General features: G+C 38.2%; 1 protein-coding gene and 1 pseudogene across 1 annotated transcript; one reads left to right on the plus strand and one right to left on the minus strand.

Annotated features, from left to right (window-relative positions):
- Positions 1–1319: 1319 nt before the first annotated feature.
- LOC149023170 (protein WHAT'S THIS FACTOR 9, mitochondrial pseudogene) lies at positions 1320–2729 on the plus strand (annotated as a pseudogene).
- A 3040-nt stretch (positions 2730–5769) lies between these two features.
- On the minus strand, positions 5770–26407 carry LOC149023171 (Auxin efflux carrier family protein). The gene is made up of 12 exons (XM_089143725.1): positions 26093–26407; positions 25732–25813; positions 25293–25510; positions 24064–24143; positions 19811–19935; positions 18871–18992; positions 16859–17044; positions 15002–15076; positions 11545–11645; positions 6589–6641; positions 6193–6381; positions 5770–6087 (listed from the first exon to the last, which is right to left on the minus strand). Exons 3-12 carry the CDS (start codon positions 25473–25475, stop codon positions 5966–5968), a joined length of 1236 nt encoding a protein of 411 aa, XP_088999851.1. The 5' UTR covers positions 25476–25510; positions 25732–25813; positions 26093–26407; the 3' UTR covers positions 5770–5965.
- Positions 26408–26427: the final 20 nt, after the last annotated feature.

Genomic DNA, 26427 nt, shown 5'->3' on the forward strand with positions numbered 1-26427 from the left:
AGTAGAGAAGATCAAAAGCAGCACCACAAAGGTGAGGAAAGCGCACCACCAGGACGAGAGGAAGGTAAGCACGAGAGAGACCAACAGGGAGCGGGAGACCCCCCCCCAAGCAGCATAGAGACCACCAAAGAAGGATGCAGACAAGAGGTGGAAGCCAAAAGTGGGAAAAGAGAGAACCAAAGCCGCAGCGAGTGGCGCCCGGAGACCCCAAGCAAGGGAGGTGGCCGGCCAGACAAGGACCAGGAAGCAAGGGAGGAAAAACACGACCCCAAGAAGTAACAAAGGGAGCAGAGAGCCCCGGAAGAAAACAGAAAAAGGAAAGCACGGGCAAGAGCAAGAGAGAATGCAGGAGACAAGAAGAGGAAGGACGGGCAATGGAAGGAGAGAGGAAACCCAAGGGGACCCAACAATAAACGTCGCCCCAGGGGAAAAGAACACCAGGAACAAAGAAACCACCAACCCAGCACACCAGCGCAAGGGCCGCGACCCCAAAAGCCAAAGTGCCCAGCCGCCCGACAACCCACCAGGACCACCCCACCCCACGCCACCCACAGATAAAACACCAAAGGAAAACCCAAACGGCAAAACGGACGATAACACAGAGGTGAGGGCACACACAGGCGCGCAGGGAAAAACGGAAGGGACGAAGACCCAAAAGAACCACCAAAAGCCGAAACGACACACCCCCGCCCAGGCAAAAAAGCAGAAAGCCAACCGACCAAGAGGAGAGTAACCCGCCAACCCGAACACACGAGATAACAAGAAAAGGAAAGGGGCAATACACGAAAAGAGATCAACACACTGGGTCGAAGGAATCAAGAGTCCTAGGTTAGCGGCAGGTTCAACCCAAACAGGCGTAGCTATAGTAAATATGTCGGGGTCGCGCTTAGCGTGGGGGTGACCTATCTGTGTTCTTTCTACCTGTTTCAATGTGTAGGACTTGTAGCTTTTTGCTTATGATCTTGCATTCACAATGTGGGATATTAGGGGATATCTAGGAATAATTGAATTCAATAGCAACGTTGTTTTCAAAAGATTGTCACTTCAAAAATAAAAGAAATTTTTTGTTCAAATCTATTGTTGGTTTTATCCTCTAGTGAATACCTGAATTTTTAACCTCTTTGAGTTCATGATATCAAAAAGACGAAGCTGAATAGATGATTAACTATTAATTTTGCAGATAATGCTATTTGGTGTAATGCATAAAATTTATGTTTTGGGGTTTACCATTCCTCTCTTCTATTTTTGTTCTTTGCAGTAATGCATTTTGCGACCTTACACAGTTGCAAAGAGCTAATCATACAGAGACAAGATGACCACCTAGTTGATGTTGCCCATGCTCTTCATTGGCCTATGCAGGTTCAAGGGCACGGAGAACCCTTGCCGGGGTACTATTTCATAGTTGCAATCATATTACTGGGCAATACGCGGAAGAATCTATAGTGGCATTGTTAGAAGATCGTAGAGGGTAGGGTTTGGAAAGATACAGCTTGAGAGGCGAAGTGGTTGAGTGGTGGTCACATGTTTGGAAATGGGCATTGTGGATAGGGATGGTTGGGTGCATAGGGATGCATACTTTGAATCATCTGTTTAGGTGACAATTGGTTGTAGTCACTCCCAGTTACTGGTGGTTCTTCGTGCGTTGTTAAAGCATCACGTACCATCCATGGTTTTCAATCAATCACACCTAAGGAAGCTGAGAAGACTACTTTTTGCTTCTCAACGATCACTGATTCTCTATGAAGAACAAACCAGCTTCAGTTTCATCCAAAAATCCAACTACGTAGATGTGAAGATGAGGTGGAAGAAGGACACCTTCTATGACTACATTGAAATTGTTCACAAATCCCCAGAACTCAAACCTCTTATCACCATAAAAAACTGCATTGCTGAAGAGCCCTATTGGCAGATCTCAATCTCTGCCATCTCCAAAAGCGGATTTAAATTGGGGGGTTCGAGGTAAAATTTCAAGCTTCCTCAGGCGATACCCATCTGTTTTAGAAGAATTTGTAGGACCAAATTACAATCTTCCCTGGTTTAGATTGACCCAAGAAGCCATAGATCTTGACAGAGAAGAGCGTGTGGTTTATAGAGATCAAAGGGCTAATATTACTACCAGGCTAAAGAAGCTGCTATTGATGAGTAAGGAGAAAAGGCTTCCAATGAATGTAATTCAAGGGCTTCAATGGTATCTCGGGGTGCCAGATGAGTTCCTGAAGAACCCAGAAGAGACTCTTGGTTCCTCTTTCAGATTAGTGGACATGGGTGATGGGCTTCAAGGGTTGAATGTTGAGCCGGATGGAGAAACGATGCTTTCTGAAATGCAGAAGAATGCCATTATGAGAGGTGAGAGTACAGTGGTGATTTCCTACCCTCTTCTCCCCAGATGAACCTGAACCTTCGATGCTATAAGTAGACACCTTTGAATTTGCCTTGAATAGTTTAGTGGTTCTTTTTTGTCCTTCAATGTTTTTTCCTTGGTGCACTTCCACTTCTTCCATGTTCAAATTTAATGCCCAGGTGCCGGTTTTTGTTCCTTCCTGTGCTGATGTTGGACGGTGGAGTTTGGCAAAACTGCTAGATGCTTTGAAGATGAAGAAGATCAACAAGAAATGTAACTGCTGGAAGATGAAGGACAAAGAGGTGCTTCTTAGTCTTAAGCAATTGTTGTGTATGTTCTCTTGATTGTTAATTTGATATAATTATATGGTTTCAGCGTCATTTTTTTCTTTTAGCCAAACCGAACAAAACGAAAGGGGCCAACCCAAAAAGCGTCCTTATTCCCGTTGTTTGTTTGATTTAAGAAACAAACAAAAAAAAAAAAAAAACTCCAAGCAATGATAGGATTTTGTGAATATTTCTATTATTATCTATTTACTTTCATGATTTGAAGTATCTCACTTTTGGGGCCTTATTTCCTCATGGTCGTTGTTGATTGTGGGAGGTCAGCAATGAATTAATTGAGAATGCAAAAACAAATTAAAAAACAATCAAGATAGAGAGACAAAAGTATACACTATGGTATCATGTCCTTTGTGCAATACATAACCTATTCACTAGACGTGCTTATTGCTGTAAACTGTACTAATCTGATTTGTACGACACATGTTACAACTTACTGGCTTTAGCCTTTGGTCAAACACCTCACAAATGTTAATGTAACCATATGGAGATTGATTTATAGCTATTTTCTTCATTTGTGTCCTCACTTCCCTTTTTTCTCCATCAAATTTCACCACTACAATGCTCACTACAAGAAAAATGACAATTAACGACGTTTAATTAGTGGTGATTTTGTTTATAATAAACCGTCACTAATAATACACATTTATAAACCGCCACTAATTAATAAAAACTCATGAACCCCGCGCGATCTTGATGGAAGATGAAAGAAGAATGAAGGAGGAATGAAAGAACTAGGAATTTAGTGACGGTTTTTGGAAACCATCGGTAACTGTCAACATATTAGTGGCGTTTTTTCGGAAATTGTCGGTAACATTCAAGTGGCGTTTTCCTTCGTAACGCCACTGAATATACGGATATTTGGAGCAGTTTGTTGAGAACCACTGCAGATAACCCAATTGCGTGTCGGTTTTGGGAATGTAACAGTGCATTGATCACCATGAAAATATATTAGTTGGATTCCTTTTGAACGATGTTATGAAAGATATTTTAGAATAGTCGCCATATCAGACTTAATATATAAATTCAATCAGATAAGATCCCCATGCTGAATGTGCATGAGCAGCAGTTCCATAGAATTTCAGCATATCCCATTTAATGGTATTTTTGTTTTCTTTTAAGTACATACCTGACTTGCCACGGGACACTTTAGGCATGTTATCCATAGGATATACAGCCAAGGCATATGCCTATGATGGCATTCTTTTTCTTAATAATAATAATAAAATGTTTTTGTGGAGGAATTGTATATGTGCAACCAACAACTTTCAAACAAAAGAAATGTTGTTGAGTTTTTTAAGTGTCACTCATTGAAACTCTTGTTGCTTCTCTTAAGTGGAAAAAAGTACATGTAACTAACTCACTCTAATATTTCTACAAAAAAAAACTCACTCTAATATTACATGGAATTTACACATAATCCAGTTAGTCTTAGTTAAGTCCCAAAATGAAATGATTGAAGTACCCTCTTAATATTAATTTACTAAACAACCCTTGTGTCTCATCTTATACTCAACCCTTATGTGGTTGAAGGGTTCTCCCTTCATCGATATTCTTCCTACACTTGCCGAAAACTACCAAACGCCTCCCTCTGCATGTAACCAACCCTCCCTCCCGGTTAGCCGGAAATACAGAGAAAGCATTTCGTTGACACACAGAGGTTGCCACCCAATCACAAATCAAACAAAATCTAGCATACTTGCCCAATAAACACAAATATCCCCTTTATAAAACAGAACACCGAACTAAATAACACAAACCCAAGTGGTTCTTTCTACTTAGGAATATTTTTTTTTGGGTTTAAACTAAAATTTTCAATTGTGTATTTCGGGGTTTTAGGAAAATGTTTAACGGTAAAAGTAAACTTAATGAAAAAAATTAACAGAAGGGAGGTTTTTTATACCTTTGCTAGATAAGAGAGGATGTAAGTAATATTGTCCAATTAAAAGGGGTTCAAGCAATCAACTAAGAGGGGAGTAAGTGATATTTACTACTATTTTTATAAAAGATTGGAAACCATCAGTGTTCATTTTTTTTAGAGTTTGAGATAAATAGGAGTAAAATTGAGAATTTAAGAAAAACAATACATCGTGACTAGTCACTTAACCATAATTCTAAGAGTAGGTAACAGTTATTATATAGTTCAAAATAAAAGATGTATAAATGTAATAAAATAAATTTTATAGAATTTAAACATTGTTTACGAACCAGGGGTGTAAATGAAATTTACTCTCTTTTAAGTATTATATATATGTATGTTTTTTTTTTTGAAAAATATATATATATGTTTAAACATCTTTAACAGCACATATATACCAAATGATTGGTTGAAAAAAATAAAATAAATACAAAACTACTGAAGATTAAAAAAAAAAAGAATTTAGAATTTAAAATTAAAATTTTAATTTCAGCAAATCATTTGCACTATCATGATTATGATAATTTAAAGTTTAAACTAAAAAATATTTTGTAATTTGGAGTTTTTAGAAAATATTTGACAGTAAAATTTAAATTTAATCGAAAAAGTTAATGAAATGTTTTTGATATATTTATTAGGTAAGAGGGAAAATAAGTGACAATATCCACTAAAAGGAAAAATAAATGACAATATCCAACTGAAAGAAGGTCTAAGTGGTATTTATTCAGCTAAGAGGGGTGTAAATAATATTTACCCTTGAAAATATGATAATATGAACTTATAAAAAATAAAAAATAAAAAATAATATCATGAAAAATAAATTTTATTAAAAAAGAATAATTTGTCCAATGAAAATTTGCCACAAACGAAAATATGCATTTTTATATAATAGTAATATATAAAATAAAATAATTATTTTAATTTTTAACAAAATATTACTGATGATATATTCGTCCTTTTCTCTAATTCAATTTACCATCCTTACAGAAAAGACAGTTACCATTTTTAAGAAATATTTGAAGAGTGCCTGACAATTAAATATATTTTTGGGGTCTATGATTTTCACTATTTATTTAGGAGTATCCTGAAATTTTCTCCCTTTTTTTTTTTTTGGTTGTTTTTTTGTTTTTCCTGAAGTGGGGCCTCTTCAAAATTCCACTCGACATGGCTCAACAAGACAACAACACCCCTTTTCTTTTATAAAGAGTACACAGCTCAAAGCCCCTTCAGAGGCTCGCAAGTTCTACTATACAACACTGGAAGAATAAAACACCTCTGATCACCGGATTCTCAACAATGCTATCAGCATAAATTAACGTCAGACCAGAACAACAAATGCTATCCGGCGCCATTGAACCTCTTGAATCAGAATAGAATGCTCAGATACAGAACAATCCACCCAGCCATTGAGAAGACTGCAAATATGTGAACCCAAAACAGTACAGCAGCAGCTTCCTTTCCACACCCCCTTAAACTAGCAACAGCTCCTGTAAAACCATAATAACAAATAATAGGTAACTACCATTCCGATGCTATATACTGTATTTACTCAAGCGTGCTTTGTGCTAGTGTCTGGGGGATGTTTAATTTACCAGAAAGCACAGATGTTGGCATTGTATGCTGGAGGAGGAGAACAAATCGGAACATCTTATCACCAGGTGGGAGGAACCCAAGCTTATCAGCCAACATAACAATGCCTAGCCCAGCAGGAGGGACCAACACCAACCGAGCAAAAACAATGGCAGCAGTTGTTCTGAATCCAAGCTTTGAACTACCTGGTCCTACAAGAAGGAAACAACAATATGTCATTTAGGTGTGCAGCCCACTGCCAAGGTGTTTTTGATGAATTCAAGACTCCATACTGAGGCAAAACATCTCAGAAGAGGTGTCTGTATGTTGTGTCTTATACATGTCTCTGAAATCTGGTATCTCATAGATACAAAACAAAAAGTTAATAGTCATAAGAAGATGGGTAATAAAGAACATACCATCCACAAGATTACCTCCCAAAGCTAGTAAAATGCATGGTATCATTGCATCCCTGTAGCCACATGCCGAAGTGAGAGAATCAATAGAAGTTGAAATATGCTTATCTGAGCTTTAAAAGCACAAGTCACTTAAACAAATTGGGTACAGTCCACTCATATGTGTGTTTACACAGAAATGTTCAATTAAATAAGCTGATAAATGATGAATCAAAGAAATAAACAGAGAATGTGTTCCCAATGGGGCCAAAATTCCCCTCTCCTCCCTCCAACCACCGCTGCTCCACCCCCCTCTCCACCCTCTTCCTCTTGGTCTTCTGTCTTCACCTTGCCTTCCCAATCACCCAAACTTGGTTACCCTCTGCTGCATTTGATTCCCCCCTGCCATTATCGAGGGTCAGATCATCGTGTTCTTTCCAGATGGTGTAATGTAAACCCAATTTTAGGGTGCCCAGAATCTTCCAGCAAAGAGAACTAATATTCTGAGATGTTTAGGGTGGGTATTGCGGTTCTCAAGGATTTGATAGGGGTCTAGGAAGGTTCGGCCAGGTTTAGGGTAAGAGGGGAGACGGTTTTATAACTGGAGATCTTCCCGTAATGCTGATTCCAGATCTGATTTTAACAAGAGAGGTTTGAAAAATAGGGATTTACGGTTTCGGTTGGGTGGGAGAATGAGACTGTTATTGCTGTTTTTGTAATTTTAGGTTTATTCCTAATTGATTTAGAGTGTTGGTGAGGGTTTAGGCAGAGCTAGGGTTTAGGTCTAGAGGTTGAAGATGAGTTGTAGAAATTTAATGAAGAAGATGAAGTGTAGATTTTTAGAAGTGTTAGGTTGTTTGGTTTTAGATGGAATTAAGGGTAAGGATGGGAGGAGGCGTAATAATCCAAATAGGAGGGAAAGGAAGGCAAGGGGGTGGGGATTAGAGACTTAACATGGGAGAGATACTACTGCTGCCAGCTTGCTGCAGGGAAAAAGAAACAAAGAGAGAGAGAGAGAGAGAGAGAGGGCTGAGAGAGTTGGGGAAGGCAGGGTAGGAGGGCTTGTGCACAACAGGGGAGGGGCTAGGGAATGGTTAGGGTGTCATAAGGATGGAGGGGCCTGGAATGTCTACAGGGGGTGGGGAAGGCTGCTGCTAGGTCATGGCAGCAAGGGGGGAGGGGAACTAGGGTTGCACAGGGCAGGGGGTGGGGGTGAAGGGGAAGGGGTGGAGATGCCATGCATGGGTAGGCAAGAGAGGGGGAGGGCTGTGGTTGCTTTACCTACTTGGATACTTGAAGAACACTTGCCAGAAATTCAGAATGGTGCTGAAAATTGAAGAAGAGCTTTACTAAAATCCGCCGAGGCTCCCTCAACAGGAACCCAGTCCTCTAACTCAGTAAACTTTTCATTCAATAATCAAACTTCAAAATTACAATAAGCAATGAGGCATATTTATAGCCTTTACTTCAAAAGAAGAACTTGACTAAAACTCAACTAAGATTTAGAGACCAACTAAACTAGGGTTTCCCCTATAAGCTAAGAGACCAACTAATTAACAACCACCTAAATCAAAGGAATTCTTCTTGAAATAAAAGACTAACTTGTCTATAAAAGTCCTCTTTTAAGGACTCCTTACCTAAGTAAATCACAACAACTAATAAAGACAAATTCAACATAAAAAAAAAAAAAAAAAAACTCCAAAAAGATAGGAACTAGTCTTGTAGAAAAGAGTCTTATCTTAAGTTCTTAACTACAACTTAACCAATGAAACCAACTGAATCACAACTCAAATAAAGAATTTACAAGGGACAAGGACTGCTAGAATTCTGGAATTTGGATCCCAGAATTGCAAAAGGGCCTAAAATGCCCAAAATACCCTTGTACTAGGGTTCGGCCAGCTTGCTTGGGTGAGCCTCAGCGCCTACTTTAGGTTTTGCCCCTAAAATGCCCAAAATACCTCCATACTAGGATTTGGCTGGCTTGCTTGGTGGGCCTCGGGGCCTAATTTAGGTTTGTCCCTGAGAGGGGGGGGGTCGATCTATGATTGCATCATGGTGTTCTAGATGAAGAAGCCTCAAAGTGGAGCACGTCCCTTGTAGGCCACTTAGGTTCGAGACCCCCTTTCCACATTGTCAAGACCAACCTTGGTAGCTAAGGAATGGAAGCCCTCTGGCTCATTGGATACCATCCTACTCAATCAGACCTTCTTCCTATTCTAATTTTCTGATGAAGAAGACCTATATAGGGCCCTTTGAACATGGGGCATGGGTAGTCAGTAAGAGACCTCTCTTCCTCAAGAAATGGCATTGCAAGCTGCTTCTTTCTCAAGAAAGCCACATCTCCCCACTGCTTTGGGTCTCCCTCCCATGCTTACCCCTCGACTACTTGAATGCTGAGGGACTGAGTATTTGGATTCCGCCCTAGGAACCCCACTCTTCTTTGATGCCGAAACCATGTGGAAAGAAAGGCTTGCGTTTGCATGGCTGTGCATTGATGTCTCTGCTAATGCTCCTCTCCTACTTCCATCTCCATTACTGAAGACAATGGCCACTGCTTAAAACAGGTCGTGGAATTCAACTGGACACTTCCCTTGTGTTTATCCTAAAGATCCTTCGGGCACCAATCCAACTCAAAAAATTCTCAACTAGCTGTTGTTGCCCCCTTGCCTGTTCCTTGCGCTTGCTCTAGTTTGCAAAATTCTCTAGTGATGTTGATGGTGTGGCAGATTGCAGCTGTGGCATTCCAAGCTTTCCCAGTGCCGTAAAAGCATTCCCGCCCACTCTTCCGCCATCTTTCCCGGTGCTCCCCCTCCTCTCTACCTTTCACCCAAGTAACCCATCCATAGTTTTTGACATAGCCCTTTTCCCATTGAACCCCAATTGCTTTGTAACCCTTCTCCCATCGAAGATTCTGCTGCCTCTATCTTTTACCTAGTCCTCATTGCCCCCCCCCCCTCTTCCCCCTTGCCATCTCCCTACCTCCCATTGCCCCCTTCCTCTTGTCACCTCCTATTCCTATGCCCTAGCCGTCTATCCCCTTGATCATCCTCCCCTTCCTCTGTGTTCTCCCCTGACCTGTCATCTCTTTTATCTTTCCCTTGGTTGAGTCTGAGGCCATCCTTAACCATTCTCTACCTAGGCTCACCCCCATTTTACTGCCCTCCCCCTCTCTCTCCCTTAACTTTACTACCTCGTTCCATTCCATCCCACGCTTGGCTCATTCTCCTCATAGCCAGTGTTGGCGCATCTCTTGCTTTACCCATTTTCTTCCTTTCACTCCTTTAACTCAACCCTCCCCTTGGGCCCAACATCCGCCTCACCATCTCTCCTCAAACTATTCTTTCTAAGAAATGAGGGAATGCATCTAAGGACTCCTAGGTAGTTAAGTGAGACGGGGAATGGAGACCGGTAAATGAATCTGTTTTGATGAATTACCATAAAATCGTTGGAGACTAACCCACACTAGACTTTATGTAAAATGCGCTTTCCCAACCATCCCATTTTCTTCCTAGTCTGACAAAGCCATCGGGAGCCCATTAGCCTTAGTTCTTCTACCAGCCTAATCTAAGCCCCCTTAACCCCTTTGTCTCCCACCCTGTCCATCCATCTCCTTCTCTTCCCCCCTTGACCCTCTCTCCCCTCTACCCAACATGTAAGCGCCCCCCCCTTTTGGCTCCTCGTTTTCCCCTAGACCATCCATTCTTATTCCCTCGTAGGCCTCCTCAGGCTCTATTCCCAACTCCTTTTCCCAGCTTGCTTGCCTTTCTCCACTCGCAAGGTGCTCTGGTCATTGTGCTTGCCTTCTATTCCTCATGGACCTCATCAATAGAGGGGTTTGGTAAACATTAATTAAAAACTCAGGTTTAAGTTGGCTTTTTACCAGGATTTTACTTTTCCTAAAAAAGGAAAGGAGAGATTTGGGGAATAAGGATCAGAAGGGACTTGACAGAGATGTTCCCGTTCTTTTTTCTTCTCTTGTTTGTCTTCTGATATCAATTGCTAACAGTGAACATTTTACTTGAGTGTCTAATATCTAATCTAATATCAAGATATTTTAACGGCTGGATTATTATGGGTTAAATTTTCATACCTAACGGATGAATCAGATAATGGGTTCGTTCAAGTGGGTCGATTAAGGCTAGGGGCTATATCCAAACCACATTCATCATTCCATACTTCTAATTATGGGTAATCTATTCTAAGGTGGGAGACGGAAGCTGAGAACTGAGGCTTGAATTTGACACCTCCTAGCAGGGTGGGCTTTTTACACACCCTACAAATTGCCGTCCCCATTTGTTCTCCCACCATTCCATCCTGTTTAGTGGCAGTCAATAACAAAGCACCAAGTGTAACTCAACAACAGGAGGCCCAAAATATCAGCTAATCACCTGGCCAATATTTGAATCCAATAAACCCAAGGTAAATCCAATATTTGAGCACACTGCAAACCAGTAGTGAAAGGAAAAGTACCCATCTTGAGGCCCCAAATAATCCAAAACTATAGATCTATGCTCATTATATGTACAATGTACCCCTTTGGAGCTTTTTAGCATACTCTGCTTCCACCACTAGACAGAAGCTTTTCTCTTCCCAGAATCCCACCTGTGACTGCTACTGGGATCCCCACGTTCCCTTGCCAGCCACTTACCAAAATCAATTGAAGTTGTCCTTCCAGCCTTGCCATATGTAGAGATAAGGGAGGAGGAAGAAAGAGTTAGAAAAAACCATTCCACCCACACTTCTGCTCCCCTCTACAGGTGCACATCAAACCCCCCCACCCCCACGCCAAACAACAGCCACCCGGAAAAAAAAAAAAAAAAAAAAAAAAAAAAAAAAAAAAAAAAAAAAAAAAAAAAAAAGGGAAAAAAAGGGGAAGAAGAAGAAGAGAGGAAAACCCGAAGAAAGCAATTGCCCTTAAGTTAGTGTTACGGGACTAATCACAAAAGTAATAGTCATTAGCACCAAGAGAATACAACATACCCCAGAATAATGCAGCTGTCTGTGAAGAAGAAGAGTGGTGCATCATCAGTAAGGATCAAATGCTTCAAGAATGGTATGGTACCCATTATCATTGCAAAGATCTGCACCAAAGGACAAAAATTGCTTGAACCTTCTCAGCGGGGAAAAAAAGTAAGTTATCTGTATATTATATTAACAATTATATAAGGATATCTCTCAGGTAAAAACTTACTACCACAAAAAGATAAGTGTAAAAAGGCATCTGAGTGGTATGGTCATTCATTCACATAATAATAAGCTGTCTAATCAGTAAGTTGGTCCACTACATGGCTGTTTTCGGCAATTCTTTTGGACATTTGGGTTTATCTGTCAAGGAAGTAAAATCAGGAAATTCCATGAATCATACCGAAACAAGACAATACCAGCTATAAGATGTGGTTCGATTGGAACTGCCCCACTCTCCTCTCTCCATCTCTTCTTTTTTTTTTTTTTAGGGGGGTGGGGGTTGTGGGTTTGATCTGGACATGTAACTGCCTAAAATGAATGAAATCAATCTAGGCACTTTTCCCCAACCAGGCAGTAGTTTGAAACACTCAAACACTAACTATTTTTCCTTTTTCCTGATTTTAATAACTATTAATCCTTCTTTCAAAACAATTGCTTGATCAGTCAAAATCAGCTCCTTAATTTTTTGATATAGCTCTGGTGGTTGTATAAGCTTCGCTAAGAGTTTTTAACAAATTAACCAAGCCTCTCTGTCTCTTGGCTCCAAGCCTAGTGCTTAGAACAAAATTTTCTCCAACGGGAACATTCTGAAAGAATTTAGGAAACATATGATCCAGTAAGCATAAGCAACTTGCTTTAATTAATTTTTTAAGGTAAGATGATTCAAAAAGCATGGTCCAAACGCTGAATATGACAAGCAAACATTACCCCCCTTGAGCAGGACACATCCCTTGGAAGAAGAGTTTTTTTGTTTTCTTTTTTAAATTTTTTTAGGGATAATTACCATGGTCCCCCTGTACTATAGCTTAATTACTAATTTATCCCTTGTACTTTTTGAAATTACTAATTCAACCTTCAACATTGCTTCTAATTACTATTCCCCCCTTACTGTTCAACTTCGTTAGTTAAATGATGACATGGCATATTTTATTTATTTTAAAATCCCAAATTAACCCTATAGTATTATCTTACTTATTTATACTTTATCAAATGACATTACTATCCTCAGTAATTAGGGAAAACTTCAACCTAATTAAACAATCTTCTTTTCTAGTCAAAAGAAAGAGAGAAAATCAAGGGAAACTCATTTTCAAATTTATATATGTACTTTTCAATTTGGTAATAAGAAATTAGTAATTCCTAATTTTTTTTTTAACTTTCTAATTTAATGTTATCAATTTAAGAAGTTTCTACTTCCAATAGATTGTTATTTATTTATTTATTGTCTAATTTGACATTAACAATTTTAGAAAGTCCCACTACCAATAGGGTGTTTATTTTTTTATTTCTTTTAATTTAAAATAATTAAAATACACATGTAAAATTATTTCATATGAGTTTTTTCTAAATGAAGATAACATTTTCTTTGGTATTCTTAATTATAAAAGGGCAAAATAGACATTAAACATTCAACCTTAATGCTCACTTAACACTATTAGAACTGAGGGGGGCAACAGTAATTTCATAAAGAGTAGGGTTCTTTTTAGTAAAAAAGCCATAATACAGGGGGCAACAGTAATTATCCCTTTTTTATATTTTTTTTCTGCTTTTTGTTTTTTATGTGTTTGTGGGGAGGGATTTGGAATGGTTCATTTTTTAAGTCAAGTTGACCCCGTGGTTCAATAAATGGGGCCCAAATTTAAGCTCCCAATGGGTTACGGGTCATAGGCAAAGTAATTCCGAGTTTTTAGATAACTGGGCCATCCTATAAGCCCCATATTATGGATTTATTGGCTACATGAGACTAAGCAGTTTTTCTAAAGCTTCCCCCAGCCCCTCCTCATGAATGGACACCTGACATAACTTCTTTCATCTATATCTATCTGTGATGTTTGGATTTCTCAAAACCCCTGAACATGCAGAAGAGAAATGGTATTCCAATTTCCAACACAGACAGAGACAAATAATACCAATGGTCATTGTTCCGTGTAATGAGTTGGTGACAGGGAGAATGTTATTGAAGCCTGTATGATAAAAGAGAAGCCAGTCTGATAAGAGAAAGAAGTATTAGTCAGACACTTTTGAGAGTATATTGGTGAACTAATTTGGCTTTATGTTAGGTAGATTCATGGCAAAAGCTATTTACTTATTGAATAGGCTCATGGAAAGGTATAAAGATAGCAGGATCTACATATGGTCTTTATTGACCTACATAAAGCCTATGGTTGAGTGCCTAAAGATTTGCTCCACCATGTTCTAGTGGAAAGGGGTATCAAACAATATGTGGATGTAATTTATGTGATGTATGAGGTCGCGAAGACTTCTGTGGCGTCTATTGGTCAGGTTATGCAACAACGTACAAACGGTTCCTTGATGTTGGCCAGGTAAATTTTGAAACCTTGCCTTGGGAGTAAAAGGGATCTATAACCTCCTAATTGATCCCTTTTTATGGTATATGAAATGGGGTACTTCTCTAACTGCAACCAAGAGCTTTCAAGACGAGATTCCATGATGCGTGTTCTTTGCTGATGATACCATTTTGGTGGATGAGACAAGCAAATGTTGACACTAAACCAAAGCTATGGATGTCAACCTTGGAACTAAGAGACTTTAAAATCAGTTGAGTGAAGATAAAATTTAAGATGTTTAATTTAGTCACACTATAAAGGACACAAAAACATGGGGTGGGTTGAGGAAAAAGAGAAACAACAAGGTGCATCCTTTAGATATCTGACATTAATCATGAATTGAAAGAAAGACAACATAGAAGACGAAGTTACATAGAGGATTGAAGTGATACAAATGAAGTGAAGAAGTGCATGATCGAAATATTGCTTCACAGATTAAATAAAATTCTATAGGAAAGCCATACAATCGAATGTATAGCCAGTGTATTAGGCAGTTAGGAGGTTTCATATTGAGAAGCCACATGTAGAGGCGTTAAAATAGACGTGAGGAAAACTAGGAAGGAAACTAGGGGATGATATTAGAGCTGGTTCGAGAGTCACACCCAATCCACAATAAGCTTCTAGAGAGTGGATTGAGTGGAAGGGTCGTCTCCATGCCTCAAATTTTGTTAGAGTAACAGAGTAAAATTGATGGAGACTACCGTCATGTGGTGAAATAACTCTATTTGCATGAAAATGCCAATGCAGATTACTGTCATACCATTCACAGCTGAAACAAAAAATTACAACCACAGGAGCAGGAGCAGCAACAAGAAACCACCATTCTCAAATATACCCAAAAAAAAAAAAAAAGATCTATTCCCTAAAAAATTGGTCATATTGTCAAATTAAAACTTTAAACTTACAGAAGCAATGATAGGTGGCTGAAGAATTTGTTTGAGCTTCAACTTTTCATATAGGAAACACAAGAACTTTTTAATCTGCATAAAAAAGCACAGCATGTCAATCAATAGATTTCACTGTAGTGTTAACTGTTAAGTGGTCACAAGTTTAAAAAGAAATATGGCAAATCCATAGTTCAAATCATCCAAAAGTTGACCAATCATGTGTCCAGATAAGCATATGCGCAAAGTATAAACTTATAGGCCATTATTTGAAATAGAGATTTTCATTCTCACCCTCTCCCCCCACTCCCACCCCAAAAAAAAAAAAAGAAAAAAAAAAGGGAGAAAAGAGAGAGGATATCCATGTGCTATCTCATGGAATTGTGAAATACTGGAAGGAATACAAGTTCAATGACTACACCTCATTACTCATTACTCATTAGTTGAATTGCATTACAAAACAAAAGACAAGCAAAGAGACCATAACCTCATTCAGACATCTGCTTTATTGGTCTAATTGCATCATAACATAAAAGATGAGCAAGAGAACGTAATTTCAATCAGGTATCTGGTTTATTAGTCGAATTGCATCTTCACATAAAAGATAAGCAAGAGCCCATAATTAAATCAAGTGTTTCAAATTGCGGAAATGATGATCGAAAGCACGGGATGCCTTGATCTGCAAGTGATCCTAGTCCACTAAACCTATGGTGCAGTCACAGGGATGGCTGGCTGTAGCTGACTATTGTTCAGTGCAACAACAACCAAGAGGATTATTAGAGCCACTCCCCATACCAGAGAGACTATGGGAGAGTGGCTCCACGGACTTCATCACTGCCCTACCCAAGTAGAAGGATGGGGGTAGATAATGGTGGTTGTTGACAGATTTTCAGTGATGGGGGAAGGGATGTAGACGCTTTGTCTTTTTCAGTCGTTTTAGTAGTTAATGAAAATCATTATCAGAATAAAAGGAAGTCAGCCAGCCAGGGGCTACCTCGTCATGGATTCAGAAATTTCTACCTGAGGGGTATCAGCCCTTACACAGTTCTACCAACCAAAAGAGAAGTGTATGAAAGAAAAGGGAGAGAGAACACCCCGGGGGGGGGTCTACACGCGCACGTGCACACTCTTTTATCTTTTCTCTCTAAGGTTTAAAATTTTGACTTGTTTCGGTGTTTCAATCCTATTGTGATGACTGGAAATATAAAAAATTTGTGAGATCCCGCTAAAATTAGTATTTATCTGCCAAGATTCACTGGGTCATTTCAGTTGGTTTAAGGCCAAAATAATAAGTTATATTAACACATTCAAATGGCTAACAAGACTTTATCCCCAAAAAAGAATACTAACAAAACTCTAATTACTTGCCACCTAATCTAGACAACAAAATTTAACTTCATAAAATAAGCCTTATCTAGAAGGAATTTTGTAATTAGATTCCAACTAGGGTTTCCGCAAGACTAGGACTCTCACATAATTAGACTTTGACTCAACTAAACAAGGAAAGAAGATAAACCCCTACGAGGCAAATGGAAAATTATCAAAATACCCCGAGGGCCTTCGGCCAGCTGTTGCTGCTGCATGGGCTCAATTTGTGGGCTTCGCTAGGCCTTTACTGGTGGTTCTTGGCAGGGCTGGGCCTGATTACATCATAGACTCACTTCAACTATTCTAAGAATACATTACACATGCTCGTAGTTCATATTACAAAGTTCAAATGATAATCCAATCATCAAAAATTATAGCTTGAGAGTTGAGACTTGAGATTCTATGCCAAGCACATTGTCTTGTTTCGAAGATTTTGAGGGATATTCTACCATGCACACTTCAAAAAATATGAGATGATGGAAGATAATGAATCAAAATGTTGTTCCATACCGTTCCTTTATTCAAGCCACTTGAATCTGTTGACTCAGGCTCCCGTGCCAGCAAGGGAATTTGCTCAGGTGTGCCATTCTTTGGAGGTCCCTTGATAGGGAGATTTCTGTCCTCAATGTCAAAAGTACCTTCAGGTGGAGGTGCAAGCATATTGAATACATATGTGTATAAGACAATAGCACCAACCTAAAAAGACATCATTTCCAAGTCAAGTCATCAAAAATCAACATTAAACTACATGAAATCAATAAAAAAACAACATTAAGTTACATCAAGTCGTCAAAAATAAAAATCAGACCAAAATCATCAAAACTCAATATTAAGCCACATTAGGTCAACAAAAAAACAACAGAACTAGGAAAAAGCAATGATGCAAAACCAAGTTATTGGAAGTTTGGAACAATATAAAATTCATTTAGCTTATATTGATCTTGGAATTGGTCGCTGCCCCTGTATACATAACCTCACAGTTGGTTTATTATGTTCTTAGACAAATGATTATCATCTATAACTAAACTGCTGTTGATCTAGAGAAATGTTTTGCTTTTTAAAGAATGTTGACTAGTCAAATGACTTTATTTTACAAGACCTATTTTGGTACCTAGATTCTAGAAGACCACAAAATCAAATTTCCAACAAATCCAAGATTGCTTTGACTGATCCATATTGAAGGATTTATGTTCTGGTCAACCTTTATTTGGTGTATGCAAATGCTGTGAAAATCACTCAAAAATGTTAACACTTTTGCATTATCAAACCAAATGAATTTTACCATCCTTTGGCTTTTATCAAAGTTTGCCGATGAACTTTTATAGCTTTTTCCTCTTGAATTGGGGATTGCCCATCCTTGTGGATGATCTTTTACCTACTTTTTGGGATCCAAATAGCAGAATGTTTTCCAGTGCATAGTAATATCTTGTGTAAATCAAATAACAAATGCAAAAACATTTGCTTAAATGTTATTTGGATTAAAAAGGATCAAACCTCAGTCAATACCACTAAAGCAACCATCGTTTATACATATCTGCTTGGGCCCCGTACATTGACACCTATGCAGTGCCGTATCACATATGATTAAGACCCTCTCCTTTGACCCCACTGTAGTAGGAGTCTTGTGCATGGCTATGCCCTTTTTGGAGTTGTATAAGGGATCAGCTTTAAGCTCATATATTTTTGCACTTATAATAGCTGATTTAACCAAAGACATTCAGATGAGGTATTGTTGCTTGGACTTTGGAGTACCAATAAGGCTGCATTAGCTTCAGCACTCATATCATATCTTTTTGGGTTCACAAAGTCATCCAGTTAGGCAACATAGAAATTCAACTCAATATGGAAGAGCAATAGAAAGTTCTACAAAGTCTATGAAATATCACCAGACTTGAGGAGACCTGAGCTTTTTGTCCATTGGAAACCCAAACTATTTTTATCATTCTCGCATTCAAAGAGTTAGGAGCAAGCTTCATGCAATTCTAATCTAAGAAGAGAAAAGGGAGTTCTAGAACATAGATCAGCTATAACTCTACCATCAGAAATGGGGTATCTACTCTCTCCCTATTTTCTTCAACTTAGTTCCCTTGAGTTTTTGGATCTAAACCTTTATCTCTTAGTTTTTGTTGTCATGTAACAGCGCATTAGGAAGTTCATTCCAGCCACAAATGAAACCCAACAGGCTCCCAACACATTCTTTTGAGATAATTGAATTTTTTTCTGATTTTCTCCGCTTGTAGCTCCAGTATTGAGTAATCTGTGGCAAGAGAAAAGAAAAGGAGCAGCAGATAATATTGGGGGGGGGGGACAAATTGCTTCTTAAATGAACACCATCCAAACTATTAACCTCAGAAGCATGTTCCTCAAAAGTATCACCATAAAGGGTATAACCTAAACTGATAGGTGAGGAATAACAGAGATTTATGTATGATAAATCATTTAATAATTAAAGCAATACAAAAAAGTGAAACCAAATGTAAGTAATGAACTAAAGGAGTGTATGAGAATGATTTAAGACCTACCCATTGGCCAAAAGAAATATAGGCATTCCCATCTTGGGTACATTTGGTTGAGTCTCCAAATGGGTTTGATTTATCTCTACATAAAGCAGCAATCAGGACAAGCGGCACATTTCCAATGTTCCCTGAATTTAAGTTGGAGTTATCAATAACAATATCTTGATTACATATACATGGTTAACTACAAATTATCATAAGGTGGAGACTAAAGCAGCACACACTGTTCTACAGGAAATTAGGCCACACCAGAACTTTGTTTTGTGACTTAGTAAAGTCTATGAGGTATCTCATGTAGAAAACAAATGCAACTTAAGATATGAGATCTCCTTCCTGATATGAGAATGCACCACAACTCACAACTTCTACTAAATAAAGAAGCAACTCATAAAAAGCAAAACTAAAAAATAAATAAATAAATAAATTTCATGAGGCTGTAAAGAAAATAGTGCAGTAAGATGTGTCAAAAAAAGAATTAGTTATTCAAATCACCTTCTTATGTCAATAGATTTAAATACGTTTACATGCTGCTGCCACCGTAATCCCCATGCCCCACGTTTACATACAGTGAAATCCTTATTTATCATCCTATTTTGATCACCTCATTCCAATCTAATGTTTTGCTAATCCGTATCCTAAACCACTTCATCTTTTTCAGCCCGAAACTTAACCACTCATTATATAAGTTTTATCTTTAATAACCTCAACAGATCCCTAATCCCTAAGATGGATAAAAGCCAAACTTGAATATAGAGCTAAACCAATAAGAAGATAAAGAAAATTAATGGTAAGATCTTTCAGTCAAAACTTTCAAGATTACAAGAACTTTGAATCATAAGAAAAGCACTGGGGACAGAGAAAATTTCTAAATACTTGAAATGTTGAACAACAAAACTTCAGGGCATAATTCAAATTGACAACACTTGCATTTCCACAATAGACTTACCAATTCCAATGTGTATAATAGTAAACTTGAAATAAGGGTATGGTGGCCGGATGATTGATGCAACTACTAAACCAATTAGTGAACCTGATATGGTAGCTAAAACTACATTGACAGGGATAAACCACCTGCAATAGAAAAATATAATCATGTGTGTCACATTATTCAACACACAGTAATAATGAACTGAAAGATAGTATTTGCCAAAACTGGAGACTAAAATAAATAAATTACTAGAAACTACTAAAAGAATGGCAAAGAAGGCCATGCTTGGCTTATTGCACTTGACCGCTTTGTTACTGGTTCACATGCTGGAAACAGGGGGATGGCTGCATACAAAGTTGACTGACCCTGCTAAACGTGAGAGCCTCATGCACTGGGTACAGCCTTCTAGAAGAAGAATGGAAATGCAAAGACACCTCCTGTACCCCCACAACAACCACCTCTCTTCTCGCCCACCCCCCCCCCCCCCCCCAAAAAAAAAAAAAAAAAAAAAACAGAAGGAAAAATAAATCAAATAACAGCACTGTCCTCCAGTACAAAACACTGCCAGAATGTGCTGGGCACTCAACTATGCTTAAGAACTGCAAGTATAGCCACCAACTTATGTGCATAAATCCTAGGCAATCTATTGTGGCATGGTATTACCAAAGTAACCCAGGATGTGATCAACAGAAAATAAAGAAAAGATCAATGAAGCAGTAAGAAAATCACATATAATTACACTTCTAATACATCATTCCGATTACAACAGTTGGCATGAAAAAGGTATGTCTGCTTAAGCAACAAGATAAGCTTTTGTACATTTACTTGATAAGTTAAAGCAGGCAGGGTACAACAAAAACAAGAAGAAGAAGAAGCCTTGTCCCAACTAAATGGAGTCGGCTACATGGATCTTTACCTTCCAATCAGCTCTGTTAGAGCCTTATTGGATATAAGGCCTAAGCTATGCATATCCTTTCTCACCACTTCACATAAGGTTATCTTAGGCCTTCCCCTAGTTCTAATTCCTCAATCTGGATTAAATCACTTCTCTGTACAAGGACATTTAAAGGCCTCCGTTGAGCTTTACAGGAATACACTGATCACACGAGACCTTGGATGCACCTCTCCTCTTCATTCACCCTATTTTAATTCTTTAGGATACACCATCCTCTATATCATCTTTTTTTATTTATGATATGATTGAGCCAACATATCTAAAATACTTGCTTTGTGGAATCTCCTTCCCATCAAGTTTCACCACCTTATCATCCATCTAATTACAGGAAAAAATTACACACTAGATATTCCCTCTACGTTCTAGTTAGTTTAAATCCTTTTGATACCAAAGTTAAAAGCCAAAGAAACAACTCACTAGCAATTTCGGTAGAGCTCATAAACTAGTATCTTTTGTCTGCATCAATAGCCTACTCTGTCTTTCTAAAAAAAGAAAGAGGTCAGAAATTTAATTCTGTCAGCCAAAATTTGGTCTCCAGATAACCCAAATCTTCAAGCTAACACTTTACATCACTGTTCACACAAATAGTGCTAGGGTCATTTTAGTCCCCCTGTTATGTTTGTTAATGAAACATATATGTGTATATATATATAGGGAGGGGCCCGCAGATACCTAGTTAACTCTAGCCACAACCAATCTCCATGATATTAGCTGGTTGGTCTAATTGCAGATACTTAGATTTGTAACATGGTATTTAAAGGTGTCAATCGGTACGGTTTCCGTACGGTACCAACTTTGAATACCAAAAATCAGAACCGTACCGTACCAAATTTACACAATATGGTACGATTTTGGTATTTGCAAAAACAGCTTCAGTATTAAATCAGTGCGGAAAAACGGTTTAAACACGGTATCTAGTGCGGTAAACTTTTGGTACGAACAAACCCATACCACTTTTGTTATTAGTTCATTAAGATTCTAATGAAACTACAACCAAACAATTGATATAATTTGATATTAATAGAGACAAAGCAAATAAATCTAAGAAGAGGAGTGAAGGACGAAACGAAAAACTGAAATAGGGAATTATGGATAGGGTAAAGGTAAAGTGTTTTCATTGTAAAATTACATTTATATCCCTTAATTTGGCATTGTACCAATTTGGTACGGTTTTGATACATACCGACGGTATGAGTACCTAAAACAAGAACCGTACCGAAGGAAGGGATCTCTACAAAAAGGCCAGTATTGACTCTATTATTTGTATAAAGGGATCTCTACAAAAACAAAAGGCAAAGTTGTAATATTGAGGTGAAAATGGAAACACAATGAGGAATTAAAATTGAAGGAAGGGAGGGTAAACTTGGAATGAGTAAGTGCTAGCCTTCCTCAAAATTCTTGCTAACCAAATGAGCTACACCAACATCCCTATCCCTTAGGTATGATGCTAATACCTGAAAGCAATTAGAAAGATCTGACTTTAAGTGCCAGCTGTAGAATAAAAAAGAACGAAGGGAAAATTTGAAAGTAAAAAAAAACTCTGAAATAGAGAAAAGAGGTACTGTGAGTTACCAAGTCCCTATCCGGATTGTCCTACTCCTACAGAAAGCAGCAGACTTCAATTGGAGTTGGGAACCGAAGGAGAAAGAACGAATGAGCATTGAGGATGGAAATGGAATACTCAGATGGGGCATGAAAGTTGTACTCTGATCTTCAACCAATCGCAGGTGCCTAAGCTTTTCACCTTTAGAACCCTTCGCAGCCTTGGATCTCCAACTCCCAATTGACAAACCAGAACTTACAAACACACACAAGGAATTACTCAAAGTGCTTCTTTATTCAATATTCAAATCTCTCTTCTAACCATAAAGTGGAGGGGTCTATTTATGCATAATACGCTAGAGTCTTAAGCTGATTTGCACTCCAAGTTGGTCTTTAACTCGAAATCGGAAACTAAATCAATTACACTGGGACACTTTAAACTAAAATAAGAGCATACAGAAAAGACAATTATGCCTTTATAACATATGTTGGACAGGATTTACATTATTGGATCAGTTAAATTAATTAATTAACCTCCTTTCGTACTTAGCCTGGATACTAAATTTGTGGGTCCATAAAATAGGACCATGACCACATAAACATAATAAAGAAAAAACCAATACCCAGATCTTTCAACCCTAGGTTGATTCCAAAGGACAATAGGCTAAATCGGTGTTAGATCTGCATCAATTAAAGTAGATTGATGACATAGAACCTGGGTAGGACTGAACCACCTTCAATTGGACAAATTGGACCAGGTCAAATCATCCTATCTGGTGTTCTAGAAGGGCCAGAAATATTGAGCATGTGAACTGTAACTGTAACATGAACAATAACAAACCCTTTTTTGGCCTTGGGGGAATATTATTTAAAGATTTTCATAAGGCCTAGCTTAAGAATTGGAGTACACTCTTTTAGAGTTGAAGATTTTATTTGTTTCTATTTTCATTGAGTTCTAGTTGCCATTAAGTTGTTTCCTTTTTTTAGAGCTGAGATTTGAGAACCAGTTGCAGTTCTCAACAAATTTAGTTTCTGTTATAGAATTTATAGAATTAGTAGTTTCAATTTTTCTACATAACCTGGAGAGCAAGTACTAGGGCTCTACAAATATGCATGGTTGTACTCAGCCCCCTTATCAATGATGATTTGAACATTTATTAGAAAATCTTTGTTTTGAGTATGTTATCTTCTTTTCCAACTTGTGTTATTAGAAGGGCTAGAGCCTTGCTGTCACAGATAAGCTCCTATGCGTGATGTATATGCTCCAGCCAGAGGGCAGTGTAAGTTTAGGAGTGTTTTAAGGGGACTTTTGGTCTTATGGCTGATGGCGCCATTCACATCACTGTTCGAGTGAACAGTGTCGTGAATGTAAATGTGAACAGTGTTAGGGATAATTTTGTTCTCATGCTATGTTTATCAATAAAGATGTATAAATATGGAGGAGGGACCTGCAATTAGGTAATTAATTCCAGCTGCAGCCAACCTCCATGTCCATGATATTGGCTGCTCTCTCTTTTCTCTTCCCTTCCTTTTATATTTCCTTCGGTTTGATTGCAGGAAACTGGTTTCGTAACAGTATCCATACAAATATGTGTCCCCAAGAACACCATCAAGGTAAGAGCAAAATTTGCATTATACACAATAAAAATAAGCTTTAACACTATACACAAAATATAAATTTCACAAAAATAATGTTCAAGAAAGTTACAGTCACAATATGGGCTAGCTTTACTTTAATATAAAGAAATATGAGTAGAAAAGGACAGACTCTTACCACTCCAGCATCTTCTGTAAAGAGATGGCCCGTCCAAGTTGAGAGAATATCAAACATGGAAGCAAAAGTGAGAAGACCAACTGCATTGTACATTAAAAAGATGCTGTTAATTGTAAACATTATAATAAAAACCTAAAAGAGGCTATTCAGACGTTGTCAGACCTCAAAAAAAAAAAATTTTGTGGGGGCGGGGGGGGGGGGGTGAATTAAACACTGTTTTACTGTGTGCTAACAACTACCTAGTCATGTTTAAGCTACAAGTACCCGAAGCCACTATCAGCTTTGCACCTTTCTCTTAGTTGCTTACTGCTCATGTAAGTACTAGAAAAGTTACTAAAACAAGCATTTCCATAAAAATACTATGAATCCTATCTTCAATTCACCAGTTTGGGTGGTTAAACTCAACAGAAGAGAAAGCTAATCTACTCCCCTATTCTGTTTCTTTCGCTTGATAATCACCAGGACTGATTGGAGAAATCAATGATGGCTAGATTGTTTGATTCCTTTCTCACATTTTCATTCTATATGAGAGAAACTCTGAGAACCTTAAAATTTTTCACCGTAAATGAAATTGAATGGAACATAGATATAATATATAAGTATAAAAAAGAAAAAACATGCAGCTATTTTTTTTCCCCATATGCAAACCCCCTTCTCTCTTTCCTTCATGGTAAGACAATCTCAACAAACATTCTCTAAGAGTTTTTTTTATCCCATTTACCAGAAAATCACCAGGGCCGTTTGGAGAAATCAATGAATACTGAAGAGTTTTGATCCCTATCTCATGTTTTCAAACTATAGAAGAGAAAACTCTGGAAGCTTTAAAAAAATTTCTCCGTAAATGAAATTAAATGGAAAATGTCAGTATAAAAAAGGAAAAACACGATGCAGCTTTTCTTTTCTAACTTCCACACCGTTCTCTCTTTCCTTCCCAAGATACAGACGATAATTCTCGAAGAATTCACAATCCCATTTACCACTTTCTTTTATTCTTCTTTGTTGGAGGAGAGCCTCTGATCTATTATGTACAGAAGGTTTTTTTTCACACTACTGATTCATTTTTGTGAACGACAAATTCACTCTGCTGTTTTAACAAACTAGATCATAGTAGATATCAACTTTGAGTTTGCTCTGCTTTCAGTCATCCCCCGCCCCCCACCAAAAAAAGTAAAAAAGAAAGACAAGAAAATAAACACGAAACAGAACAAGAAAGAGCTCATCCTGCTTACCGCATTAAGAAGCTTTCGGCCGCTAGCAGGTAGGATGTTAACATATTTTGAAGCCATAAGAAATCCCATAAAACACATAGTGAAAACCTTTGCAATGGGCAGTACTGCAAACTTCATTGTTGTAAACACCGATTGTCCTCCAGACTGGCCTGCTTCCAGGACGGTCGACAAAATGCTCTCCATGGTTTCTTCCGACCCAATTTCAGAGTAGACGAAATCTGAAGACATCCATCGAAATTAAATCGAATAAGCAGGATTTTTCCTCCTCCTAAAATTGAATCATTCTCTTCTCTCACAAATATAATATAAAGAATATTAAAGGTACCACGAGCCATCAATAATAATTTGCATAGGAGAATATAAGTTGAGAACAATTCTTCAAAGCCAGATAGAAGTCAGTAATAACTAGTACGACGTTTCAAAAGTTGGAGATACTCACGGTCCCAACTACTCTGCGGTTTGTAATCGGAAATTCAAAGCTTCAATAGACCAGATTGCAGTCGACCCGCAATGAGAGAAATCTAGATAACATGTAGAGAGAGAAAGCCAATTATGAAAAATGTAAAGCAAATCTAATAGTTTGTTAAAGTTCAAAGAGAAGAAACGGAGTGAATAAATAAGCGAGTGATTGTATTAAATTCTTAAAAGACACGGAGAAGACACGGAAGAGATTCTAAGTATGGTCCATCAAAATCTACCCTAATTTGAAGCACAAGCAACGAAACTTCACATGAAAAAACTGAAAGAGACAATGGAAAATATGCGAAAACAGATGAAGCACAGGAGTTTCAGTTTCCGACCATTCAGGAGGTGAGGGGCTCGTCTGGCGAAGAAAATAAGAAAATGTCAAACACCAGGTCCTCTCCGGTTTTCTGGTCGCCGTTTGTGTTTTCCGTTTAGCCAGCCCCCTCTGTGGCTCTGTAGATCTGATGGCAAATGAAACGTTAAATGCTGCAATGAGCGAGCGGGGAAATTCCCTCCACGAAGCTGTTGGCTTCCACCGAACCTTCAAACTTTAAAAAAGGGTCCGGACTCCGAAGGAAATCAAGAAACGCAACAAATGTCAAGCCAAAGTACCATTAATGCCCTTTACGACTGATAAGAACAAGAAGAGACTTGATTCCTCCCTCATAAA

Source organism: Hakea prostrata, chromosome 2 (assembly GCF_041222555.1).
Source record: "Hakea prostrata isolate BN-2017 chromosome 2, UWA_Hpros_2, whole genome shotgun sequence".
Classification (NCBI taxonomy): domain Eukaryota; kingdom Viridiplantae; phylum Streptophyta; class Magnoliopsida; order Proteales; family Proteaceae; genus Hakea; species Hakea prostrata.